This window comes from Lissotriton vulgaris, chromosome 8, assembly GCF_964263255.1.
Source record: "Lissotriton vulgaris chromosome 8, aLisVul1.2, whole genome shotgun sequence".
Taxonomy (NCBI): Eukaryota; Metazoa; Chordata; class Amphibia; order Caudata; family Salamandridae; genus Lissotriton; species Lissotriton vulgaris.
Genome location: NC_141696.1, coordinates 603,022,626 through 603,048,812, shown reverse-complemented (window position 1 = coordinate 603,048,812; position 26,187 = coordinate 603,022,626). Strand labels below are relative to the sequence as shown.

The window sequence follows — 26,187 nt, the reverse complement described above, 5'->3', positions numbered from 1 at the left end:
GTCCAATGCCCGCTGTTCTAAGAGGAATCGATAATTGATCTCTCAGGCATTCCGGTGTTCCCGGCGAATCCCATATGGGGGCAAGGGGAGTGTAGTAAGAGATGTCCAGTTTTTTCCTGATAAACACCCAATTTCGCAAAGCTGTTCCCAGGATTTTTAATCTGACCTTCTTGTAGAACTTCGGGTCTCCGAACTTAAATAAAAAAAATTCTTTACCTTGAGGAATATTATGTAACAAAGCTTGAAATAGTTGACCCAAACAGGATGAGTCAGCTTTATCGGCCATTGACCTAAAGTTTTTAAAGTGAAAAGCTTGACAGTAGTGGAGAATGTCTGGCAAAGCTAGCCCACCTGTTTTAATCTTTCTTCTAAGTTTTTTCATAGAAATTCTGGGCGATTTGGAATTCCAAATAAAGGACCCTATCCGTCCCTGAATTTTGGCAATATCTTTAGGGCTAAATGAAAGAGGTATTGAGTTAAAAAGGAAGGTGATCTTTGGTAAGATGATCATCTTCAGCAGATTAACTCTACCAAAGATGTTTAACGCCAATCCCGACCGTCGGTGTAAAAGTGTGTTGATATCTTTAAGTACCCTCTCCAAATTAACTTTAGGTATGTCTGTAATGTTTTGTACAAGCTGGATACCAAGATATCTCATACGGGTCTTTACACCAGGAAACCTAACCTCCTGGTTCCATTGCATGACCTCAGTTTTTTCTTTATTTACTTTGTACCCAGAAACTTCTCCAAATGCTTCTGCTTGTTGGAATAATTGAGGGATTGACGTTTCGGGGTTAGATGTGAACATTAGGAGATCATCAGCGTATAGGGCAAATTTCGAATTTAGCTCATTCAGGCGAAAGGGTTCGATTAGATCATCTGATCGTAATTTGATAACAAAGGGCTCCAAGTATTGATTAAATAATAAGGGGGATAGGGGACAACCCTGCCTAGTACCACGTGTAATTTTAACCCAATCTGTAAGCAAGTTATTTACTAAGAATTTAGCTCTGGGTTGGCAATATAACGCTTTTATCGATGTTATAAAGTTAGTCGGTATGCCAAACTTTGACAGAGCTTCCCATAGGTACATCCAACTTACTTGGTCAAAGGCCTTAGCGGCATCGATTGCTACTATACTTAATGGTACCTCCTCCACTATAGCAAAATCAATTGCCGCAATGGCCTGAAAGGTCAATTCATTTAATTGTCTGCCCGGCATAAAGCCCCTCTGGTCCTCATGAACAATAGTCTTAATAACTTTGGCCAATCTCGCTGCCAAAACCCCTGCAAAGATTTTATAGTCCACGTTCAGCAGCGAGATTGGCCTAAACGACTCAACCAGTGAGGGGTCTTTATTAGGTTTCAAAACCAGGGTTACTGTGGCCTCTGACCATGTCGGGGGTATAGGATCTCCTTCTAAATGTATTCGATTGAAAAGGGCTGTTAAAATGGGACATAAAATTTCTGCCCCTATTTGGTATATTTGGGCTGGGAGCCCATCTGGGCCTGCAGCCTTACCGCTGGCCATCCTCTTAATTTGATCATGTACCTCTCCCTCTTTAATTGGTGAGCTTAAAATAGAGCTATCCGTCTCTGTTAGGCGTGGTACACTTACTCCCTCCAACCATTGAGCTACCTCTTCCAAACATATTTTGTCATTACTCCCCATATATAGCATCCAGTTTAGAACCGTCCACCACTGAGCAACTTTCAACCCCCGTGGCTTCACAAAACTCGCATGAAGTGGCCTTGCAAAATAGATATACACCCTTACTGATAGACCCAGAAATGGAGGTAACAGATGAGGTAACTGACGACGTCCCAAGTGGTGATCTACATAGGGATGACTCACAACCTGTGGTTTCCATAATAGGCAATACAGGCCCTGAGGTAGCTGGCTCTCCCACTGGAAATGGTTTATGTGAGGATAAACATCATAAAGCAGGAGGTGAAAGTATGGAGCACTTGTTTAGATCTCTACAGGATGATCTTTTGGCAAAACTTTTACCTAAATTTGAAATCTCTGAAGGTAACCAAAAGGAAATCACTCAGAAATGCTCTATCTTGGAAGGAAAATTAGATGATGTATGCACAAGAACAGCAGCATTGGAGGGAGAGGTTGCCGTGCTTTCAAGGGCCTCACAAGCGCAGTCCAACGCAATATCTGACCTGAGAGCCAAGAATCAGACCCTCCAACAGGATATGGAAAGGTTGGAAATCCACGCAAGACGCAATAATTTGAAATTTTTGAGAATACCAGAGGAGTCTGAGAATGGTGATGTTAAAACCATGATTTGCAAGCTCCTGAGAGAAGGTATCTTAAAAGACAGACCGGAGGGGGGCGTGGCTAGCAGCCGACAATGGCGGCAGCCTAGAGGGAGAGCTCCGTGACTGAGGTGGCTCCCTGGATCAATCCGAACACCCATCCGTTCATGTAACCTCCCAAGCGGGAAGGCACGGAAGCCTAGGACCAAGCGGCGACATACCGTGCAAGCGGGACCTCGCTCCGAGGTCGGGAAGTGCGGTTCTGGCAGTGCCCAGGAGGGGCCTGTACACAGCGTCCGGACCGGGGACTACAGTGCGTGGCAGGCCGGGAGGAAGTGGCCCGTCTCGGGCGCAGAAACACCGGAAGTGCCCAGCAACGGAGTGCGGCGGTGGAAGAGTGACCGGAGCACCCAGCCGCCGTCGCCGGACATCGCGAGCAGGAGGGGCCTGGCGGGAGGCGCACTAGAGGTGAGGGCAGAGAGAGATCGCAGACGCCCGGCGTGGACGAAGGGTGACACACGGAGAGGCAGGACCCGGGCCGGCGACCGCCATTTTGGCCGGCGGGGTCCGCGCTGACTCACGGTAACACGCAGCAACTCCCCGAGGGAGCCTTGAGCGGCAGCGAGCCCGGACGCCGCAGAGAACCTAGAGGTCGCCCACGCCCGGCTTGAGGCCTGAGACCTGAAGCACATTCGCACGGGGCGCCCGTCCGTGCCCCGGCAGGGACTGGCAGGCGCCGGCACGGGGCCCCACATCGACACCAGAGATCCCGAGCAGGGGCCCAACAGCCGCAAAGAGAAAGGGGCACTCAAAGAGGGCAGTGGTAGTTCCCTCAGGGCCACGCAGATCAGCTGCATACCCCGCACAACAGCCCGAGACCCTGCAGGTGGCTTCTCACCCCCACACAAGGACAAGCCGGTCCGGCTGGACGCCTTCACTGAACGCAGTGCATAGCCAGTCCCTCGAAGGCTGCACCCCACACCTACACATTGAACGGACCCCGAAACAGCCCCTGTTAACTAACTCCGAGGAGGTCTGTGAGGCGCAGCCCCTGTGATACTTGGAGTGCGACGACTACACGGCAACAAGTCGGCCCAGGCGACGACGACATGGCAGGCAAAGGACCTAAAAACGTGGCGGCACAGTCACGCCTGGACCGGTTCGCATATGAGAAGCCCGGCTCTCCCTCGCAGGAGGCCAAATCACAATCAAGTAAATCGACCGACGGGCCCGGGGGCAAGAAGGCGACAATAGACGATGTGATGCGAGCCCTCACGCAGGTACAAGCCACGGTGGGGTCGATCTCAGCCGAGATTACGCTCATAAGGGCGGACTTTCATAAAATGACGGAAAAGGTGAACAACATGGAAGTGGTGACCAAATCCCTGGTCGAAGACGTGTCTGAACTGCAGATCAGCATGGAGCGCATCTCTAAAGAAAACAGGGAACTGCGCGAAAAGCTTGATGACCAGGAAGGGCGCTCAAGACGAAATAACATACGTATAATAGGTGTGCCAGAATCGGAAGACACGAGGGCGATGGATCTGTATGTCGAGAACCTGATCAAAGAAACTTTGAAGCCCAAAGGACTCTCGGCCTTCTTCACAGTGGAAAGGGCGCACCGGGTGCCAGGGGGACGCCATAAAACTGGCACTAACCCCAGACCAATAATAGCGAGACTCTTCAATTTCAGGGATCGAGATGCCATCCTGCAGGCGGCAAGGAACTCGCCTCCCATTAAAATCCAGAATGCGACGATCGCATTCTTTCCTGACTACACGGCCGAGGTGGCACGGAGGAGGAGGACCTTCTTTGAAGTCAAAAAAGAACTGAGAGCCAGGGAAATCCCATACTCCATGATCTTCCCAGCAAAGCTTCGGGTCGTGGCTGACAACAGGACCTGGTTTTTTGATTCCCCGGAGGTGGCGCACGATTGGTTGGAGGGATGGAGACCGACGGGCCTCCCCCGTCGCTCCAACAGGCAGAACAAACACCGTAATGCTGGCTCGCGGCAGGGCTCGCACACCAACGACGAAGACACGGAGGTACATTCCCCTTTGGCTGATCTCCATGAGGACACTGCGGACGGGGGGCTGTGACTCACTGCTGACGACTGGATGAACCGCTGAAAACAGAGACTGACAAGGCCGCTTTGGACACTGGGCGGAAGGGCCTCCGCAGCTGAGGAAGGGGGCCGCCGACCACGGAGAAACCTTCACCCCAGCGAGCAAGTACTATGTTATGGGGGGGGATCAAGCACTCTGCTGAGTTGGGGGGGCGGGCAGTTTTGAGTCCGTTGAGCAGGGGGGCAGGGAGGGGGGGTGTTGGGGGTAGGATGGGGTTATGGTTCTTAGTTTCTACAAGGGGTCAAAATTGCTACAAGGGGGCGCACAACCACAACATGCCACTATCACGATACTGCACGCAGAGTCACTGCACGGACCTCCTGGTCCTCCATACGCACATCTTCACAATCCACATACCCGCACGCAATGGGGGAGGACACTAATGTAGGGGGGGCGTCCCCCTTGCGCCTCATGTCATGGAACGTAAGGGGCCTGGGCGACAAAATCAAGCGAGGGCTGGTCCTGCAAAGTATCAAAAGAGTGAATCCCGCCCTGGTCCTACTACAAGAAACGCACCTCACAGGCACGGCCACTAGGGCCCTAGACAGGAGGGGCTATAGCATGGTGGCACACTCTGAGTTCACGAGAGGGTCCCGAGGCACCGGGATACTACTTCACCGGTCGTCCAAGTTTGTAATTCAATCAGTGGCAACGGACACACAGGGCCGCTTCGCAGCGGTACACGGACAATGGGAGGGAGAACCACTCAACATAGTGTCGGTATACATCCCGCCGGCGCTGCACGCTGTCGCCTTCCCGGAACTAGGCAAATTCATATTAGACCTTCCAGAGGGGACTCTTGTGCTGGGCGGGGATTTTAATGCAGTGGCTCATGACTCCCTAGATAGGTACCCGATACGTACACAAACACCGGCACATTCTAAATTGCAAGACTTCATAACAGCGCAAGGCTTAGTGGACATATGGAGGCGGCTCCACCCAGTGGACCGGAACTACACTTACTACTCAACGGTTCACGACAGCTTGTCGCGGATCGACTATTTCCTGACGTTGGGAGGGGGGCATCTCACCTTCACCGACTCACAGATTAGACCGCGAGGGGTCTCGGACCACTCCCCGCTAACACTGACTCTCTCCAGTCAGGAACGGGCCAGTAGGCGGATCTTCCCTATCTACCCGGGATACCTTGGGGTGCCTGAAATAGCCAAGGCCTTGAAAAGAAGTACGCGGTCTTACCTCACCGAAAATGTGGGATCAGTGGCGTCGCATACGGTCCTGTGGGAGGCCTACAAAACGGTGCTCCGCGGGCAGGCGATCTCAGTGATAGCACAACATAAGCGCACGCAGCGTCAGGAACGGGTGGGTCTAGAGGGTCAACTGGCCAAGGCAACGCGGGACCACGAAGGGAACCCAAACGGGGACACGCAGCACGCGCTCCGTATAGCCCAGCAACGACATACCGACTTTCTGCGCCACAGAGTGAGGGAACAAATGTCAGCTACTGCGAGTCGGGTGTACGATATAGGCGACAAAGCAGGGAAACTCCTGGCGTGGTTGGAGAAAGAGCGGGGAGGTCAGAAGACCATACTCCAGCTGAAAGACCCCAATGGCGAGACACACACCAGTCCGGCGAGAATAGTGGAGCTCCTGGCAGACCACTTTCACTCCGTGTACACCCCGGAGTATGAGGTCACACGGGAGATGGCAGAAAGCTCGCTCTTGGGAGTGCAGACCCGCTCTCTCACCCCCGACCAACGGGACGAGCTTGACTCCGACCTGACAGCGGAGGAAATACAGATGGCCATAACGGCACTGCACCCGGGGAAAGCGCTAGGCCCCAACGGGGTCCCGATAGAGTGGTACAAAGTGATGTCCGAAACGCTATCCACTCCATTGTTTGATATGTTCCAAGAGTGTAGGAAACGAGGGAGACTGCCTCCTGACCAACGCACGGCCACAATTGTTGCGATACCCAAACCCGGCAAACCCCCTGAGGACTGCGGTTCGTACCGCCCGATCTCCCTCCTCAATGCAGAGAGTAAGATCCTGGCGAAACTGTTGGCCACCAGGCTCCTGCCTCATCTGCCACACCTGATACACCCGGATCAGTCGGGCTTCATGCCGCACCGGAGTACGGCACTGAACCTGAGACGGCTGCACGGGGTACTGGCGCGAGCACCACGGTTGGGGGAACCAGCGGCGGTACTGTCACTAGATGCCAAAATGGCGTTTGACATGGTGGAGTGGCGCTATCTCTTCGCGGTCCTGGAACATATGGGTATTGGCCCGACGTTCATATCATGGGTCAAACTACTGTATGCCGAACCAGTGGCGCGAGTGACCGCAAATGGCCACATATCAAGAGAGTTTCCGCTGGCACGGGGCACGAGACAGGGGTGTCCGCTCTCGCCACTGCTATTCGCCCTAGTGCTGGAACCCCTAGCCACAATTATCAGAACCACCCAGCTGCTGAAAGGCATACAATGGGGAGGTGATTGGGAAGATAGAGTATCCCTATATGCCGATGACATGCTCGTCTATCTCATGGACCTCAAGAACGGCATCCCGGTCCTACTGGCACTGTGCGAAACCCACGGTACGGCTTCGGGCTACAAACTTAACTGGTCCAAGTCCATCATCTTCATGGTGCAGGGCGACCTTCCAGCCTTGCCGGAGGACTGCCAACTGATCATAGAACACACCTCCTTTAAATATCTAGGGATATGGATCACGAGGGATCACTCAACCTTCATGGAGCTGAATCTTAAGCCCCAGTTAGACAGGCTAAAGGCGGACGTGCGCCACTGGAAGAATCTCCCCTTAACACTATTAGGTAGAGCGGCGCTCTTCAAGATGATGGCACTGCCTCGCTTCCTCTATGTCCTGGAAAACACCCCAGCGGTGGTCCCCGTATCCTTTTTCCGCCACGTGGCGGTACAGCTGTCCGGCCTTCTGTGGGGTGACAAACCGGCTAGGGTGGCGCGACTGAAACTGACCAGGGACTGGTACAGTGGAGGGATAGCCCTCCCCGACCTCGAACTGTATTACTGGGCCGCTCACCTCAAGGTGATCAACCAATGGGTTCACGCGGCGCAAGACGACCCGGCGTACGAGGCTGACAGGAGCCAGCTGGGCACGTCCACCCTTCTGGCCCCACTCTACAACAAAGGACTAGTGCGGAAGCTTGAGGGACCTACCAAGCACACAGTGACCATCTGGCACAAAGCGCAACGGCGACTGGCGTGGGAGGGAGTGATCACGGGCCTCACGCCACTGTGGGACACGAAAGCACTCGGCAGCCTGCGCAGTTCAAAAGGGTTTGAGCAGTGGGACACTATTGGGATCTCCGTGGTAGGCGACCTCTGGACGAGGGAGGGCGTGCTCTCCTTTGCGACACTGAGGGAGCAATATAACCTGGAGGTGACAGAAACATACAGGTACATACAAATTAGGCACGCACTCTTGTCGGTGTTGGAACCAGGGGTTACGCTGCCGGAATCGGCTCCGTTGGAGGACCGATTGCTTACGGACTACATGGAGTCCGGTGCAACCTCACTCACTTACCGCAAATTGATGAACAACCTGCCGGATCCCCTTGGGAAGTTGAAGGAGTACTGGGAGGATGAGGTGGGGGACCTAGATGAGGCAGAATGGAACGCAGCCCTGGCATCACCCAGGGAGGCGGGTATTTCCACCCGATTCAGGCTGGTCCAGCTCAAGATACTGCATAGGGTCTACTACACCCGCACCACACTACATAAAATGCACAGGGCAGAACACCCGTATTGCCTAAGACAATGTGGGGGGGAAGGTACACTATTCCACACTATATGGACCTGCCCAAGCATACAGGCCTACTGGAGGCGGGTCGCACGCACAATCAGTCAGGCCCTCCAGAGCCCGTTCACGCCTGACCCCAGAATCTGTCTCTTGAACGTGTGGGGCCCAACAGATCTGTCGTTGTATGCCAAGGGCTGGGTGGTCATTGGTGTTATGATGGCTAAGCGGGATATAGCGAAGAATTGGGGGGCACTGGAGACACCGACACTGGCGCAATGGTGCAGGAATATGGATGTGCTCATGGTGACGGAGAGGGCAGTATATCAACAGCGACGTAATCCACGTAAATGGAACAGGATTTGGTCACAGTGGAACTCATATAGGGGGGACATTTGTGAGCCCTTGCCCGAAGGGGAGGATGGCGACAGCTCAGGGGACGATGAAGACTTGGATTGATGTGAGGGGGGAAGCGGGTGGCCCAGGTTCACTGCAGAAGTCCGGGATCAGGGGATTTGAGGGTCAAGAGACTACTGTCGCCAGAGACTATGTATAGTATTGCTGAATATCTGCATGCGGATACTGGTTACAATGGCCTACAGTTCATGTTTGTACAATGCAACCCCTGAAGTAGCAGGTTTTATGTTGGGGGGGGGAAAAACAAAAATTTAAAAGTTGCTCTATTAATCGTAGGCGGCTGAATGTTGAAGCTGAGCTACAGTGAGTTTAAATCGTGAATGTACACCATGAGAATGCAACACCAAAAATAAAAATTTTAAAATAAAAAAAAAAAGACAGACCGGATATTGACTTAGAACGCGAAATTCAGAGAGCCCATAGAGATCCATTTCGTAGACATTCTGCTAGAAATGCCCCAAGGAAAATTCTGGTTAACTTCCTATCTTATTCTGTTAAAGAATTAATATTAAGTAGGGCTCTGAGGGACTCTTCACTTCAGATAGGGTCCTCAAAGTATTTAATTTGTTCTGATGTGGGTAGAGTGATGGCCCAAAGACAGTGGGAGTTAGGATCCAGAATGCAGGAATTGAGAGGTCTGGGTGCCCAGGTGATGATGAGATTTCCTGCCTCCCTACGAGTGGTATGGAATAACAAGACTTATAATTTCGCATTTCCCCACGAAGTAGATGACTTTGTAGTAAGTTTGAAAGAGGCTCAGAAAGTATGAGAATAACGGAATGTTTAAACTTGAGACTTTAGTGGATTATATTAACAGAATAATTACCACTTCGTAGAAATACCATTACGAATAGTTACATTAAAGTTGTAGTTTTGAAAAAAAAAAAAAACTTTATGTAAAGCACAATAAAGAAGGGGAGGTAGGGGAAAAAGGAAAGAGGGTAAGGGAGAAAAAAAAAAAAAAATTTTTTTTTTATTAGTTGGGTGAAGGTACATACAATTGTATAGTATGCATAGATAGGACCAGATTCCAGTTGGGGGGAGGGGCCTCGAATGGCGATATCTTCGCCAAAGGTAATATGGGAAGGTTCCTCATGGGGGGAGGAGGGTGGGGAGGGTAGGGAGGGAGCGCTTAAAAGAAAAAAAAATTCCTCATATAGCTATAAACTCCGAGACCACTAAGAGTCAATATGCAACTAAGATCCACTTCCCCTTAGGGAATAATCAAGGAATATGGAGAATAAATTAAAAATAATTAGCTGGAATGTCAATGGACTGAGGGAAAGCAGAAAAATCGGTAGAATTTGTGAATTCCTAAATAAGTCTGGCGCCCATATTCTTCTATTAGAAGAAACCCACCTTAATCCACAGGAGTGTAGATTGGCTTTTAAAAATCAAAAATGGATACAGGATATTCTATGCTCTCCCCCATCATATTAGGTGGCGATTTTAATTTGGTATTCGATCCTAGATTGGATCGCACTTCTAAGGCTCCTGTACCTCCACTACTTAGATCTAAAAGGGAGCTTGGAAACATAATAAAGGACTTCAATTTGATAGATGTCTGGAGGACTAAGAATCGGAATAACAGAGATTATTCATTTTATAGCCACAGACATAAGCACCACTCACGAATTGATTTTTTTCTTATCGATCAAAGTCTTCTTTCTGAGACCCTTTCCACTGCTTATATTCCGGCAATATTATCAGATCATTCCTTAGTGGAGCTAGTGCTTAAGCTCCCACAGAATTTACAAGTTAGGAGATGGACCTTAGATAGATCCTTATTATCACAAGAGAATCTAAAGCTTGAACTATTGAAACATATGACAGAATATTTTCAACTAAATAAGAGCACTGTATCGGAGCAAATATTATGGGATGCTTTCAAGCCTTTCTTAAGAGGTATATTTACATCCGAAATGATAAGAAGAAATAAAATTAGAAAAAAGGAAAATGAAGACTCTTTATCTCTTATAAAGCAAAAAGAGCAAGATTTACAGAAAGCTTGCTTAGAACAACGGATCGATGTGACATCCATTCAAAAAGAGTTTGAGAACTTAAAAATTAAATACCGGGCCAACCTAGATAAAATTATTAAATTAAGGTGGGATACGAGTAGACTCCAGAATTTTTCTTATGGGGAGAAATGTGGGCGAATACTAGCTTGGAAGGCCAGAGCAGATCGTGTTAGGAATCAGATATCCGGTTTGAGGATACAGAGCTCTGGCGATATATCATCAGATAGCGGTGAGATCTTGAGTGAAGTTCAAACCGGCTTGCTTGAATCCTGATGGTGCAATGAGCAAGGGACTCACGTCTGAGTATACCCTTCCACGCTTATGGTGGACAAAATAATTAAACAACAGGGGGTGGTGATGGACAGAGTTTCTGAATTAAGCAGAATTCTCTCACCCAGTCAAGAGATCAGGGCTTAATCCAACACCGTTTTTTAGCTCACTGCACCATCCCAGGATTCAAGCAAGCCGGGCCGACGACGGCTGAAATGCCAGAAACCGGTCCCCGGAAGCTGGTTTCCTTCCCAGTGTAAGAATTGGCTTGGTAGTTTGGTTTGCCCTGTTCCCATCATGCACTGGGACAGGAACAGACTAATTTGCATATAGCCAGGTTCTGAGCTGGGATGGTGCAGTGACCTAAAAAACGGTGTTGGATCTAGCCCTGATCTCTTGACTGGGTGAGAGTATTCTGCTTAATTCAGAAACTCTGTCCATCACCACCCCTTGTTGTTAAATATTTTGTCCACCCTAAGCGTGGAAGGGTATACTCAGACGTGAGTCCCTTGCTCATTGCACCATCAGGATTCAAGCAAGCCGGGCGGACAACGGCTGAAATGCCAGAAACCGGTCCCCGGAAGCTTTTTTCCTTCCCAGTGTAAAAATTGGCTTGGTAGTTTGGTTTGCCCTGTTCCCATCATGCACTGGGACAGGAACAGACTAATTTGCATATAGCCAGGTTCTGAGCTCGGATGGTGCAGTGAGCTAAAAAACTGTGTTGGATCTAGCCCTGATCTCTTGACTGGGTGAGAGTATTCTGCTTAATTCAGAAACTCTGTCCATCACCACCCCTTGTTGTTAAATATTTTGTCCACCCTAAGCGTGGAAGGGTATACTCAGACGTGAGTCCCTTGCTCATTGCACCATCAGGATTCAAGCAAGCCGGGCCGACGACGGCTGAAATGCCAGAAACCGGTCCCCGGAAGCTTGTTTCCTTCCCAGTGTAAGAATTGGCTTGGTAGTTTGGTTTGCCCTGTTCCCATCATGCACTGGGACAGGAACAGACTAATTTGCATATAGCCAGGTTCTGAGCTGGGATGGTGCAGTGAGCTAAAAAACGGTGTTGGATCTAGCCCTGATCTCTTGACTGGGTGAGAGTATTCTGCTTAATTCAGAAACTCTGTCCATCACCACCCCTTGTTGTTAAATATTTTGTCCACCCTAAGCGTGGAAGGGTATACTCAGACGTGAGTCCCTTGCTCATTGCACCATCAGGATTCAAGCAAGTCGGGCCGACGACGGCTGAAATGCCAGAAACCGGTCCCCGGAAGCTTGTTTCCTTCCCAGTGTAAGAATTGGCTTGGTAGTTTGGTTTGCCCTGTTCCCATCATGCACTGGGACAGGAACAAACTAATTTGCATATAGCCAGGTTCTGAGCTGGGATGGTGCAGTGAGCTAAAAAACGGTGTTGGATCTAGCCCTGATCTCTTGACTGGGTGAGAGTATTCTGCTTAATTCAGAAACTCTGTCCATCACCACCCCTTGTTGTTAAATATTTTGTCCACCCTAAGCGTGGAAGGGTATACTCAGACGTGAGTCCCTTGCTCATTGCACCATCAGGATTCAAGCAAGCCGGGCCGACGACGGCTGAAATGCCAGAAACCGGTCCCCGGAAGCTTGTTTCCTTCCCAGTGTAAGAATTGGCTTGGTAGTTTGGTTTGCCCTGTTCCCATCATGCACTGGGACAGGAACAAACTAATTTGCATATAGCCAGGTTCTGAGCTGGGATGGTGCAGTGAGCTAAAAAACGGTGTTGGATCTAGCCCTGATCTCTTGACTGGGTGAGAGTATTCTGCTTAATTCAGAAACTCTGTCCATCACCACCCCTTGTTGTTAAATATGATTTATAAGTGACATGCCTTAAGCTGGAAAGGTAGTGCTTAGTTGATGGTATGTCGAGGTAGATGACTTCCATATTTCACTGGATGTTCTAACACTCCCAAAATAAGAGGAAGACGCCAGGTTCATTTTATTAGATTCATTGATATTTTTTAATGCATTTCACACTGATGCAAGATATCAGGAAAGTAAAGTTGTCCTGTCTCTCAAACACATTAAGGGGCTGATTATAATGTCGGTCGGGGTTGCATCCGACCAACATCTCTGCAGTTCGGAACCGACCGACCTTGGGTTGGCGGTCCGAAACCACAATTATGATGCAACCGCATATGGTATGGTTGTAACTTCCCATTTCCCTATGGGAGCTTGTCCGGCGGTTAGAAACAGTCCGCAGCACAAGCTCCTATGGAGAAATGGGAGTTACTGTAAATCCCTGCACCGTGTGGCAGGGACCTCACTGTGCCTGCCCTTAATATGGTAGTCGGACTTCAAACCAAGGATGTTGGTCGGTAAGCCTCCAACAAGCATTCGGAGGCTTACAGACCGACATCCTAATCAGGCCCTAAGTGTTATTAAGTATTGACATGTGTACTTGAACCATAGGTGCTTTCGGTACACATGTCTTCCAGTACACACGCATTTCCAGACAGGCCTGCTCTCTTCATGAGCACAGGGAAGTAAAACCCCATATATGGCATAATTCCAACATTTGGAAGCAAGAAAGGGAGACGTTTAAAAAACCCAGAAAAATTTGAGGAATTTATTTGGCTTCCATTGAATTGAAGGCAATTTTAGGGAGGGGACAGCAGTCTTTGGTTTAAAAATGTGTGAGTCACCCTGCTGAGACAGGTGTGTTGGCACGTATGACATGGTAGAAATGGAGGTGCATGGAAACATTCTTTAAGCACAGAAACAATTAACAATGGGGCCTACATGCATGGGGTGGAATCTAGTGCTGGAAGCGGGATAAAAAGGTTTGAGAGAGTTCTCTAAAAAAGACATGGGCAAAGAAGTGTAACTAGGAATAATTTATTAGAGGTACCTTCTTAGTAATAAGAAACACCCTGCGGATATGATTATAATACCTTTCTTTATCAGCTTCATCCCGATTATTTTCAGGGAGAAAAATTGAAGTACTGCAGATGTCAGGCTTACATCCCCGAGCTTCCCCAAAAAATAGTAACATGGTGGGGAGTTGCGGCCAATGGCCAGTAGCTCATGGGAGCCGCAGGTCGAAAAGGTTTGGGAACCATTGCCCTAATTCATCAAAGGATTTTTATAAGATAGTTAATTCCTTTTTTAAGTTAATCAGCTCATCCTCAAGTCCACCACCTTTTGAGTCCGGTGTAATATGCTAGCAAGCTTTTGTTTGGAGAAGGTCAACAGCATATGTTCTGCACAGATAGGGAATCCAGGATCCAACTTGAAGGTCGACAATCCCCTGTGCACTAGTGTGGAAAAAGCCAAGTTACCCTCCTTTGTGTCGGTCTCTATGGAAGACATCTAAGAACTTTTAAAAACAGTAAAATCCAGATCCCCCCCCATATCCGGTCCATCTAGACATTCTGTCAAAAGGTCAAAATGCATTTTTCCAGGAACTGTTGAATATTCTAAAAACACTCACTGGAGAGAGCAGTTGCATCCCAGACACGTAGAAACATGCGGTTGTCAGGTCATTATTAAAAAAACCATCTCAGGATCCAACTATGGCAGAAAATCATAGGCCTATATCCTTACTTCCAGGTGTTAGTAAACGTGTTGAGAAATTTGTTAATAAACACATTTCTCCATTCCTGGAGTCTCATGGAATTCTACATCCCTCCCCAACGGGTTTCTAGCCAGGTAGCAGCTTGAAAACAGCACTACTTGTGGTCACCGAAGAATTGAAAAAAGATTCATGGCCACGGTAAACCAGCAGCATTCATACTGCTTGACTTAAGTGCAGCTTTCAACAAGGTCTCTCATCCAACTTTAATTTAGAGGTTGGTAGAGGCTAGAAATGTCAGATCAGCCCTAAAATGGTTTGCCTCATTTTTTGATAAAAGAAGCTTCCAAGTGTGAGGGGCCTTTTTACTGTCTCCCACCTTACAAAACAGGGAGTACCACAGGGCACATCCTTTAGCCCCACTCTCTTCAATCTTTATGTCCTCCCACTCTCAGAGATTATATTCTTACATGGGTTCTCCATGGTGTCATATGAAGATGACACGTGGATCTTTATTTCACTTACACCAGATACAGCAGCCATATCCTGTCAACGCAGTTCATGCTTGAGGCAAGTCTCGGATTTTATATCGGCCAACAGTCTAAAACATAACGGCAGCAAAACAGATGTACCTGTTGTTGGCAACAATCCTTCCATTTGGAAGGAAATTTGCTGGCCTAACTCTTTTGGGGAACATCCTTCTGCTAAATCAGCAGTGAAAGTCTTAGTGTTTGAATAGATGACAACTGTACCAGTGACCAGGCCAGGAAACTAGTTGCCAGTCTTTTCAATCACTAAGAACCATCAGGAAAACCCTGAGTTGGTTACCTTCTTCCAGCGAAGAGTGGTGCTTCAAGGTCAGATTCTGTCACTTCTAGACTATGGGAATTCACTATGGGGGTAGATGTATCAAGAAATCGTTTTGCACTTCTCTAATAGCGATTGGTAAGGAATCGCTATTAGAGAAGTGCAAAATGGTATGTATGTAGGAATTCTCTATTTTTTAGCGATTCCTTAACATTCCTTAATTGCGATTAGCAAATTGCTAATCGCAATTAAGGAATAATTTTCCCATTCATTTCTATGGGCCAGGAGGCCCATAGGAATGAATGTGCAGTAATTCTCAAATTGCGAATTCGCAATTTGCTAATCGCAATTTGAGAATTATTTCAAGGGTGCAGGGGTGTCTTATGGACACCCTGCTGCACCCCTGAAACTTACATGTGTGTGCATATGGCACACATACATGCCCTATGGGCATGTATGTGTGCCACATGCCACCTTCAAAATAGTGTTATTTTGTTGTTTTAAAGGATTTCGCAAATTAACACGGACCTCAAGTTCGTGTTAATTTGCGAGTCCTTAACCTAAATTCGCTACAAAAAAAAGCTTCATACATGGCATTTAAGGAATCGCACATTTGCGATTCCTTAAATGCTGATGCAAAATAAGGAATCGCAATTTATTGCGATTCCTTATTTTGCTAATCACACATACATCTCAAAAGATGCAAAATTTCAGTTTACGATTCGTTAAGGCCGAAATTCGCAGAATTTCGGCCTTAACGAATCGCAAACTGCTTGATACATCTAGGCCTATATCTTTAAAGCCCCCAATCAGAAATAGTAAAACTTTACACAATCCAAAATGCAGCAGCTCAGACTTTTCTGGGACTACTAAAATATGACTCTGCCTCTACTTCCCTGGCAGCATTAGATATGCTACTAGTACACAAAAGGATACAGTTCAAGTCGCCATGTATAGCACATCGGGCATGTAGCAGGAACACAATTGTTACAACATCTCATACGTTCTTATTGTCCTGGCAGACCATTGCGTTCTGCAACTCAAGGTCTACTCACTGTCCCCAAGATCAACATAGCCAGGAGTGGAGAACGTTCATTTTCGTATCTGTTCCCCAAACTATGGAATGCCCCACCAGTAGCACTCAGGAAGAACAGGGATGAACTGAGTTGTGGAAACAGCTTAAGACATTTTTGTTCATCTAACATGTATAGTGTAGAGCCTGACAAGACCCAGCTCGCTGGGAGGCCCGTTTGGTAGCCCTGCGCTATAGAAATGCTGAGAGTAGAATAGAATAGAATCTGTCCTAGAAAGTAATCAACTCCTTATGCAGTCCACTGACCCTGAGGAAAATAGTTTCAAAAGCATACACAGATTGTGATAGCATTCAGTCTATGTGATACAAATATTTTCAGAGGTGTGCACATTTGGTAATGCCCTGTAGCGTCATAGTAGCTGCAGTCCTTTCAATTTGCAATCTATATTACATTAACACTATAATAAGCCTTCCTATTCTAAAGCCAATATTTTCCTATTATATAATACAGCCTCTCAAAATGGTTGACGAAGGGGTTAACACATCTGGAGATAGATAGCCCAAGTCTCCAGGGAGTTTAAAATGCTGAATATAGCTCAAGTTCATGAAACTCTTCTACATCAATCTTCAGCTCCGATCTCACAATGTTCCAATAAATGACTAAATGTTCATTTCTTTTGTTATTTGCTCACAGTGGCAAGTATAAAGAGGGTTGTCTCGATCAGAGGATCTTCAGACTCGGTTTGCCAATCTTGCACTCCCAAGTATGAAGGTTCTCTTATCCTAGACTGTTGTTCTACTGTTCCAGCTGCCTCAAATTAGCTGATATGTCAGATGCTGGTCCCACACCCCATACATCAGGTATTTTATCAATACATTTCCATGCCCATCTGGACAGTTTGACCCTATTATGGGAAACTCTTTTGCATATGATCCCTTCCCTAAACCATATTTGAGTAAAATCTAACTGAACAAGCCTCAGTCATTCTTGCAGTTCCATTTAGTACAAGGGCATTGCAATTATCAGACACTCTGACAAAGTTAGATCCTTTCCCCCAACTCCGATCACATACCTTTTACAGTGGAAAGGAAGTGGTCTGTGCTGAGGACCCTTTTTGCACCAAGAATATCCTCCCTAATTACACAATTGCAGTTCAGAATATTCAGATCCAACTAATGATTTTCTTAACCAATGATTTCCTCAATTCTCGAGCTGGATCTTTCAGTGATTGGACACCCACTAACTCAGGACATTGGTTTATATTGAGTTAGACCAGTCTTGCATTCCCTACCAGTTTTGGCAGACAGGCCCTAGTCCAAAAGAGAACAAACAATTAAATCTTGGGCCTGGTGAGTGATTCTTAGAAAATAACATCTGCACGGCATGAGGAGGTTGAAACTCATATAATAATTGTTCATTTTACTTAGAGTACGGACTACTTTGATAGGGAGCTTGAGTGATGGCAGATTTCCACAAGTATATCTGGATAAATAATGAAAATCTTTTCAGATCTTCTATATTTTGTCTAAGAAGTTAACAAACTGTGCTTTCTTCCCTACCCATATTTCTTTTTATATCCAATGTGTGCCAAATCAATAATATACTGACTCGAAAATACAGGGACATGCACTTTATTTTCAGATAACTTTACTTGCTTCTTTCATATAGTCTGCGTGGCTAACAGTGAAGATAAACATGTAATAGAGGCATTTTATTGAATGGAAATTCGGTCGTATTTTATCTAACTTGTACTTTATAATCAATAATGTTTGCACCCTTTGTAGGCGCGAGAATGCTCTTGTTTTTATTGTTTTAAGGGTTTACATGGTATGGATTTTTAATGCTATTGTAATTACTGTTAATGTTATTCATGTTATGGCTACGGCTGAAATAATAAACATTTTGGCTACACTGAACCAATCTTCAGCAGTCCCTCCCTTCGTCACCTCCACATTTTATCAGTGTGCCACTCATCTTGTCCAAGCACTGCTTTGCACATCGGCACAGCCCATAAGGCCTGCCATATTATAGCTCTTCCAGAAACTTCCATTCCATATTCCATACTTGCTGCATACCTTCTGCACAAATTGTTGCATCTTCACTGGAACAACATTATTACCTATTTCTGAACACGTAGAATACCAAAACCACTCAGGGGCATGATAATGTTGCACCCCACGGAATATATTTTATTAGAAATATAAGCAATTTATCAGGAAGATACTAAGCTGCATACAAAATGCCCTGCTTGGTTCTGAATACTGATTTAGTAATTTTGTTTTATTCACAGAAATTAAAGATGAAGATTACGTGGTTGTTTTGCCTTGAAGAGAACCCGATCTAAGATTAATGTCCGAGCTCCGCCTTCAAGAATTGACAGTCATTTTCTTGTTTCGCTGCATTTTAACTGTGTCTTGCAAAGCACAAGGATATTTTTCATATTAGTGTAATTGAACATGATACAGTTCAAAGCATCCTTTTCAAAAAGCCCTCAGCAATTCATAACATTCTTGATGACGGTAGTTGCCGTTGTCGCACATTTAAAATGAATATTATTCAAGTCAGCAATGAACTGGGTCACTATCAATGTAAATATCTGATATACAATATACTCTTGTTAACATTGTATTTTAGAGCTAATAGGGTGCCTTTAAATATTGTTTATAGTTGAATAGTAGAAGGAAGATGGTCTTCACAACATGGGTCAGGTAAGAAGATTTAATGTATCATACAATTCCCCTTCAAGCTCTAGTACATCTCCTCATCTTCGTGCCCCCACATTCCACATTCCACGTTCCATACCCAACACATCCTCCCCTTTAAACAAAAAGGAAAACAAAGATTGCATATGAAAGATAATTTTGAAACATATTCCACAGCATATGAAGACATCCTAATACTGAAACATTTCCTACTACACATGACAACGAGTCAGACCTGGGATACTCCCATGTATTATGAAAAGAAAAGCAGAACTTCACATCTTGAGTTTGGCAGAAATACTCCCAACCAAAAATCCTTATGCCACACTGGTTTATGCCTCACGTTGTTCACTCTGGTCACACACGGTTCCCCCAAACACTCATCCTCAACTCTTTCACCAAGGTGAGCACACATGAGGTTGATCTTACTTTCCAGAATGACAGAGATCTTATCTTGGTTCCAAACCTTGCCACCACTGGTGCGAACAGTACTTTGAAATGCCTTGACAACTTGCTTGGGGCAGAAAAATGGGAATCACCCTTCACGGTTTCTTAATTCTGATCCAAATTCCCACACTCAAATTTCTGAACCCATATTTCACACCAATTCCACCATACTTCTCTAGTTCTTTCTTCCTCACATCCACCTCACCAGCCAAACTAGCCTCATCAATATGATTATGATCCATCCACTCATGCTTGAGTTTAGAGCTGGGACCCTTACCCTGCAACAGGACAAAATGGGAGACCCCATGCACCAACTGGGGATGGTCCTGTAGTCCCATAGCATGTCATCCACATTTAATCTCCAATTCAATGTGTTTATCATTCCCAGTTGCAAATGGTCCCTCAAAGTGCGGTTGAGGCCTTCAGCTGGACCATTGCTCCTAAGATGGTACAGGGATGTCTTGATGTGCTTTATGTCCTGAGAATCTAGGAACACTTTAATTTCATTTTACACCAATTGTGTGCCGTTGTCCGTAACAATCTCCATAGGATAGTCCTCTCTTACAAATACACTGTGTAAAAATGGAATGACATCGCTGGAGGTGACGCTATTTACAAATCCCACCTCAGTGCATTTTGACAAGTAATCCATGAAAATGATGCCAAATGTGAAGTTAATGGTGTTGGTGAGCTACTTGCCTTGAACATGAAAGGCCCTAAAATGGAACTTGGAAACATGCAGATTTTTATTTCAATTTCAATGCAGAGTTTGCGCCTGCCGTTGACCGGCACCTCTAGAATCTCAACAGAGCAAGATATTTCTAAAAACTAGATACTGTGGCTTGCAAGGATCCAACAATGTCTTCTTACTCTGATATAATTTTAGCCAGGAAAAATGTGGTGTGGCTGAATGACAAAACAGTCATTGGCAGATACTTTGAGACTACGTTCAGAGACTGAGAAATTTCCCCACTTCTATTGATTTTTGGTCTCTACTATGTGGCAGAAGATATATAAGAGGACACACTCCTAAGTAGCACTAAGGAACTCTTTTTGTTATGTTGTCTGGTATTTGTATAGCCCGCACTAGTGCCTCGGGATTATAATTGGACCTGTATGTGTGATCAGAGAGGTGTTTGGTTCTAGCACGACCTATTTGGGAACAGTTGGGTGTGGTGATACGTTTGTCACTCTTTCTGTGACATTCAGCCCTTTACCCACCCACAAGACACCTATGATAACAAGTATAGGCTAAGCTCTAACTATTCATGACTTTGTCAGGTTGTGAGGCCGGACTAAATTTGTGTGATGAAGCTTTACTAATGTGATCTCATAGCAGCCTGGATAGACTCAGTAAGTCTTGTCCTTCTTGCACCTTTTGGTCCCTTACTGTGCTTGATATTGATTCTTTAATGTATTTGTATAGTGTTGTTCAGCTTGATATATCTTTACATGAACTCCTATATTTTATTTTAATTTTGTTAAAACAGAGAGTATGTATGAGTTACTATCATTGAGAAAAGTATATTTTGGTACTGACGGTTATTATCTTTCTCAATATTTTTCTAATTGCCATATGATAGTTGCTTGTTAATTGATCATGAAAGATGAGATTATAAGGGTGTTTTAATTTGGATTCGAAAATGGATTGGATTAGGAGAGCACTGAATAAAAATAGTATGATATAAAATGGGGTAGTGTGGTAATAAATGGGTGTCGATGGCTGGGTCCTGTTTATACAAATTGAAGCTGGCTTTCTGATTTAATCAGTGAAAATTCAAATTTTCTTTCACTTTTAAAAACAAACTATCACATGAAATCAGAATACACGTTTTGTATTATGTACATTTTAATTTTTATTTGTAGTAGTTATTAGGTGATGTTTTTACAATGATTATGATATAAACAATTCAATTACTTAATGTAAGTAAATATGTAGGGCAAAAGTAGAGATTAAACGTTTTGTTTTGTAATGGTTTACTGAAGGATGTTGAATAGTGTGTATGTTTTATAGTTATTGCTTCTTAGCTACTTTAGTGTTGCATATATTAATAGCGTATATTACCTTTTGTTGGCTATGTATTCCCGAATTTAGCATTTTTGCTCGCAACTGTATTCATTTACATTCACATGGCTTGTATGAATGAAGTTTACTGTTTCAAAATAAAAATTTCAAAAGGCTATCAAAAGTGTGTTGTTATTTTGGGGTAGACTGTAAAGTCTTTCACTGAAGTCATTTTTAGACCATTTTTGTAGTTTGAATCTACAAGTAAGTTGAATCTTAGAAATGTAAAAATCTGAATGCAAGGACATCATTATGTTAATTGTTTTAGTAATGGTATTGCAAATAATGTTCAATGCAGATATGAGAATGACTGGTCTGAATGTGTGTTAGGTATGTTAGTTATTTTTACTTTTTATGTGATGCATTGCATAAAGATGTGGACCCTTATTACAGCTGATGTGGGAAAACTGGAAAGGAATTTCTCCATGAGGAAATACAGACTTTGGCAATAAGCATTTGCTTAGAGCAATATTCCTAAGGAAACAACGTTTTAACTCTTGCAGTGTATTTGTGAAAATACTTCCCAAGTGTCCCACAGCATGTGCCATTGAATTAACACACACTATTCTGCAATCAGCATCAAAGAACAGGTAACTCCCATATAAACATAAGTAGTTACTCTTTCCACATCATAGGAGTTTGGTTGTCTTAGTATTTCTTTTTCTGGAACACCATGATATTACTTTGGTTGTGTTTATTCTTAAATGATTTTTTTTGTAATCAATGGAGAAAGAATCCAGTAACCGCTGTAAGCCTATAGGCATGAGATCCAAAATTATGCAGTAATCTGTATAAAATATGCTTTGGATTAAAGATGTATCTTATTGAGGAGGCAAAGGCTGTGGTCCTTGTAAAGCTTTAGGTGTATCCGAGACAAAAAGAGAGAACACAGCAGGGCCAGAACACAGCCAGGTCTAATACCGTTTGGTGCCCCAATCCTCTTTGTTACAGACCCATTTTCACTTTTCTGTGCTCTGGTCCAAGACCCAGTGTGTAATTATCAGTTTCAGCAATGCTGAAGGTACCCCACAGTCTGACATTTTTCTCATAGTGGGCTGTGCATTCTGGGGTCATGCACCTTATGGATACCATATAGTGAATAGTACTAGCTAGTGCATTGTGCAGATTAATAGTGGTGCTTTGAGTACTGTGTGCTTTTTACTACATCATGCTGTCTAGTATTGCATGAACTTTAGTCTGTGCTTCTGTTCTACAAGTCATGTTTTCACACCCACTGGTGACAGAAGTGAACTTAGTCCAATGCACCAATGCTTGAATATGAAAGACATGTTTTTAGTAGCCCTGCAGGACCTCACTTACTACATAGTTGCAGGGGCGTAACAAAGGCCCCTGCAGCCCCCAGGCTTACACATACTAGATTGTGAGGGGCCCCTTTGGCACATCTTGCAGGGAGCCCTCACGTTTTGTTAGGCCACTGGCAACGGCTGGGGACTGAGTGTTTTAAAGTCGTCCAAACACCAGGACTCTACAGCCCTCACGAGGCTTGGTTTAAACATTACCTCTGCACGCCCACCTCGTCACTTAGATGAGAAATTCAATTTCATGGCAGAACATGAACATGTTGCCTCTAATAAGGTAGACTCCCTCGTTACCTCAGAGTAATGAAAATGCAAGCTTAGCAGTGACCAATTACCTGCGTCAGTTTGCATGACTAGCACTTGGGTGTTTTCTATAAGCATGGGCGGAAAATCTGTTCCGCTCGCGGATTTTGCTGATTTTCGGTAAATTGGCAATCCGCGAACTCTCGCGAATTTACCGAAAATCCGCAAATTCGCACGCAGCGGATTTTAATGCTTGGTGATACAGTATTGCGGCGTGCGGCGTTCACTTACCGTCATTCAGCGCTTGCCGAGTTGTTTTTCTCGGTATTTTGCGAGTGCTGCGCCATTTTGGATCTTGCTGCGGGATCCCGCTAGAGTTTGGGGACGCATCGCGAGAGTTCGCAATTGCGAACATGTAGATGCGGCGGGCAGCAACAATCTCGCACTAGCGAAATTACAAAATTTGCAATTCTGCACAAGAAATCTACCAGCAAGCAGCATAAACCTTCTGAAAATGATGATTTTTATCAGAATAACTCCTCAGGTTGACATTTGCCTGCACTTTTTTTTGCAAGGAGTCCATTTTGGGGGGGTGGGAGGAAGGAAGTGCCCCACAAAAAAACAAGTTTTGCAAAACTGAAAGCACTCAGCAGGTGCAAAAGTTCAAACTCATCATTAGTAACCATTCCCCGTAGTGCTTCCTGAGGGGCCCCTCCAGAGTTCAGTTGCCTACTTGCAATTATTCTATGACCCTGCTCTGACCTCACAGCAGGCTCATAGAATAGCTACAAGTAGGCCACAAAGGTCCTGGGAAAAAAAATTGCACTGCAACAGAAAGAAAATTACAGATAAGGAAGCAGGTGCCAGACAGGAAGTTTAAATTCAGTGACACATTAATCAACCCCAAATTTATTCATGTCAGTTGAAGCAGGGCAGGTGTGCTTGCTTTTCCCCCCATAATCTACAGTGATGAACCAGAAATTAATTCATGTCAGTTGAAGCAGGGCAGGTGTGCTTGCTTTTCCCCCCCATAATCTACAGTGATGAATCAGAGGGTGGCAGTGATGTACCAGAGGGTGGCATGGGTGAACCAGAGGGTGGCAGTGGTGAAACAGAGGGTGCTGTGAACCTGTGATGATGCACCAGACGTAGAAACAACAAAGTCACGACCGTTGCGAGCCGACAAGTAAGTTCGCAATTGCAGAAACCCTTGCGAACACAAAAAAAAAAATCCACAAATTCGCAAGAGTTCGCGGATTTTGCAGATTGCGAATTCGCAAATACGCAAATTCGCGAACGCCAGATTCGCAGAATTCGCCCATGCTTAGTTTTCAACTTTCTCTGCACAAGCACCAATTTGCTCCAGTGTTTCTTAGACATTGTAATGTCACCCTCCAAGTAAACTGTTCACCCTCTTTGCAGACGTGCATGCCCTTTGTTTCGTAAGTGCCGAATGTGCAGAAAGTGAAAGAGAAAGAAAGTGCCAGTCCCAAGAATGCTTTCATCTGAGCAGCTATCTGCGCAGCAACTGTCTCAAAGGCGGCACTGTCTGAAGAAATCCCAGGCTATAAATCCTATTAGGGGCTACTTCCCTTCCACCAAACCCAGTTGCTCCGAGCCTCAGCTCCGCTTAGGAAGTCAAACCTCCGCCAACAATTCAAACTCTTTCTTCCACCTGGCCGAAGAGCGTCTGTGAAGGCATGCATGCACACATGAGCACTCGGAGAGATATGACTGTGAATGCAGGGTGAGAAGTGTGACTGCGAGTACAGATTGAGGTATGTGGCGATGTGATGTATGGTGAGAGCTGCAGTTGTGACTCCAGTGTGAGAGGTAAGATGTCTTAGCGTAGGGTGAATGATGTACCTGTTTGAGCGCCAAGTGAAGTTTGACTTTGAGCACTTGTGAGTGCAGAGTGACAGCTGAGCCGTGTGAATGCAGTGTGAAAGGAGGGCCTCGTGAGTGCACTTCAGACCTTGTGAATGCAGGGTGTGCCTCTGTGAGTGCCTGTTGAGACGTGAGCTGATGTTCTTGCAGGGTGAGTGGTATGCATATGTGAGAGAGAAGTCTGTGTGGTTTAAGGGAGAGAGGCGTACCTATGTTAGTGCATGGTGAAAGGAGAGTATGTGGCAGTGCATTGTGAGAAGTGATCCTATGTGAGGGCATGGTGAGATCTGAGCTTTTGTAAATGCATAGGCGCCAAGGAGAATGTAAGTGGATATTTGAGCCCTTTTAAATGCATGATGAGAGATAAACCTTGGTGAATACACAGGGGAGGATGTGCCCATGTGAGTGCACAAGGAGGGGTGTGCCTCTGTTAGTGAGTAGCGGTCTACCCATGTGAGTGCAGGGTGAGATTGGTGCCTATGTGAGCAGAGAGTGAGTGATATCGGTGTGTGTGTGCAGGGTCAGTGGTCTGCCTGTATGAGTACTGGGTGAGTGGTGTGCCCAAGTGAGTGCAAAGTGGGAGGTGTGCTTACTTAAGTAGAGGGTGAGTCATGTGAGTTCAGGGGGAGTGTGCGACTGTGTGAATGCAGGGTGAGAGGCACATCTGTCTGAATGCATGGGAAGAGGAGGGGCTGGGTGAATGCAGAGTGAGAGACATGCTGTAGCAGAAAAAGTGTTATCCTCGTGCACTCGTTTATTCAAGATTCTTCCAATAATTTGAACTTTATTGTTGGCGCAACTCGTGTCCCAAGGCATCCAACCTTGTCTTAGTAAACACGTATATGTTGTGGGGAGTGACTCCTTCCCACTGACGAGTGCGCAAAGTAATCAATGAAACATACTAGTTTCTTCACTGGTTTTAATTCATTCTTTCAAGTTTCTTACAACGTGTAGACAAATCAAAGTTTCACGTGTTTCAATGTTCGTAATTCATTTGGAAATTTTAAAAATTTGCTGTAGCAACAGGATAATTTGCCCTATTTGGATTGGTGATGACTATGGTCCACTGCCATCTCAGTATATTGCTATGAATCCTTTATTTTAGCCTATTTGTAGGGTTTGCCTATTGGCTTTGGCATGATTCTATGCCTATTTTGCCTCTTTCGGGCCTAAAGGCCTAAACTAGAGAGCAGCCATCTTGTCTTCCTGCCTCAGTTGTCTGAGGCGTTTGTAGGTCAGAAGTGATATTTAGAGTTGAGTTGTTATTCACTAGTTAGAAACCGGTGAGGACAGGCC

At 45.6% G+C, this 26,187-nt stretch overlaps 1 protein-coding gene across 1 annotated transcript in view; it reads left to right on the top strand.

Moving 5' to 3' along the window:
* The window catches only part of SH2D1B (SH2 domain containing 1B), a 346,165-nt gene extending 324,607 nt beyond the window's left edge, over window positions 1-21,558 (top strand). The window contains exon 4 of the mRNA XM_086934460.1: window positions 18,519-21,558. Coding sequence (XP_086790586.1) covers window positions 18,519-18,556 — 38 coding nt within the window. The 3' untranslated portion in view covers window positions 18,557-21,558. The remainder of the gene's footprint in view (window positions 1-18,518) is intronic.
* The last annotated feature ends 4,629 nt before the right edge of the window (window positions 21,559-26,187 follow it).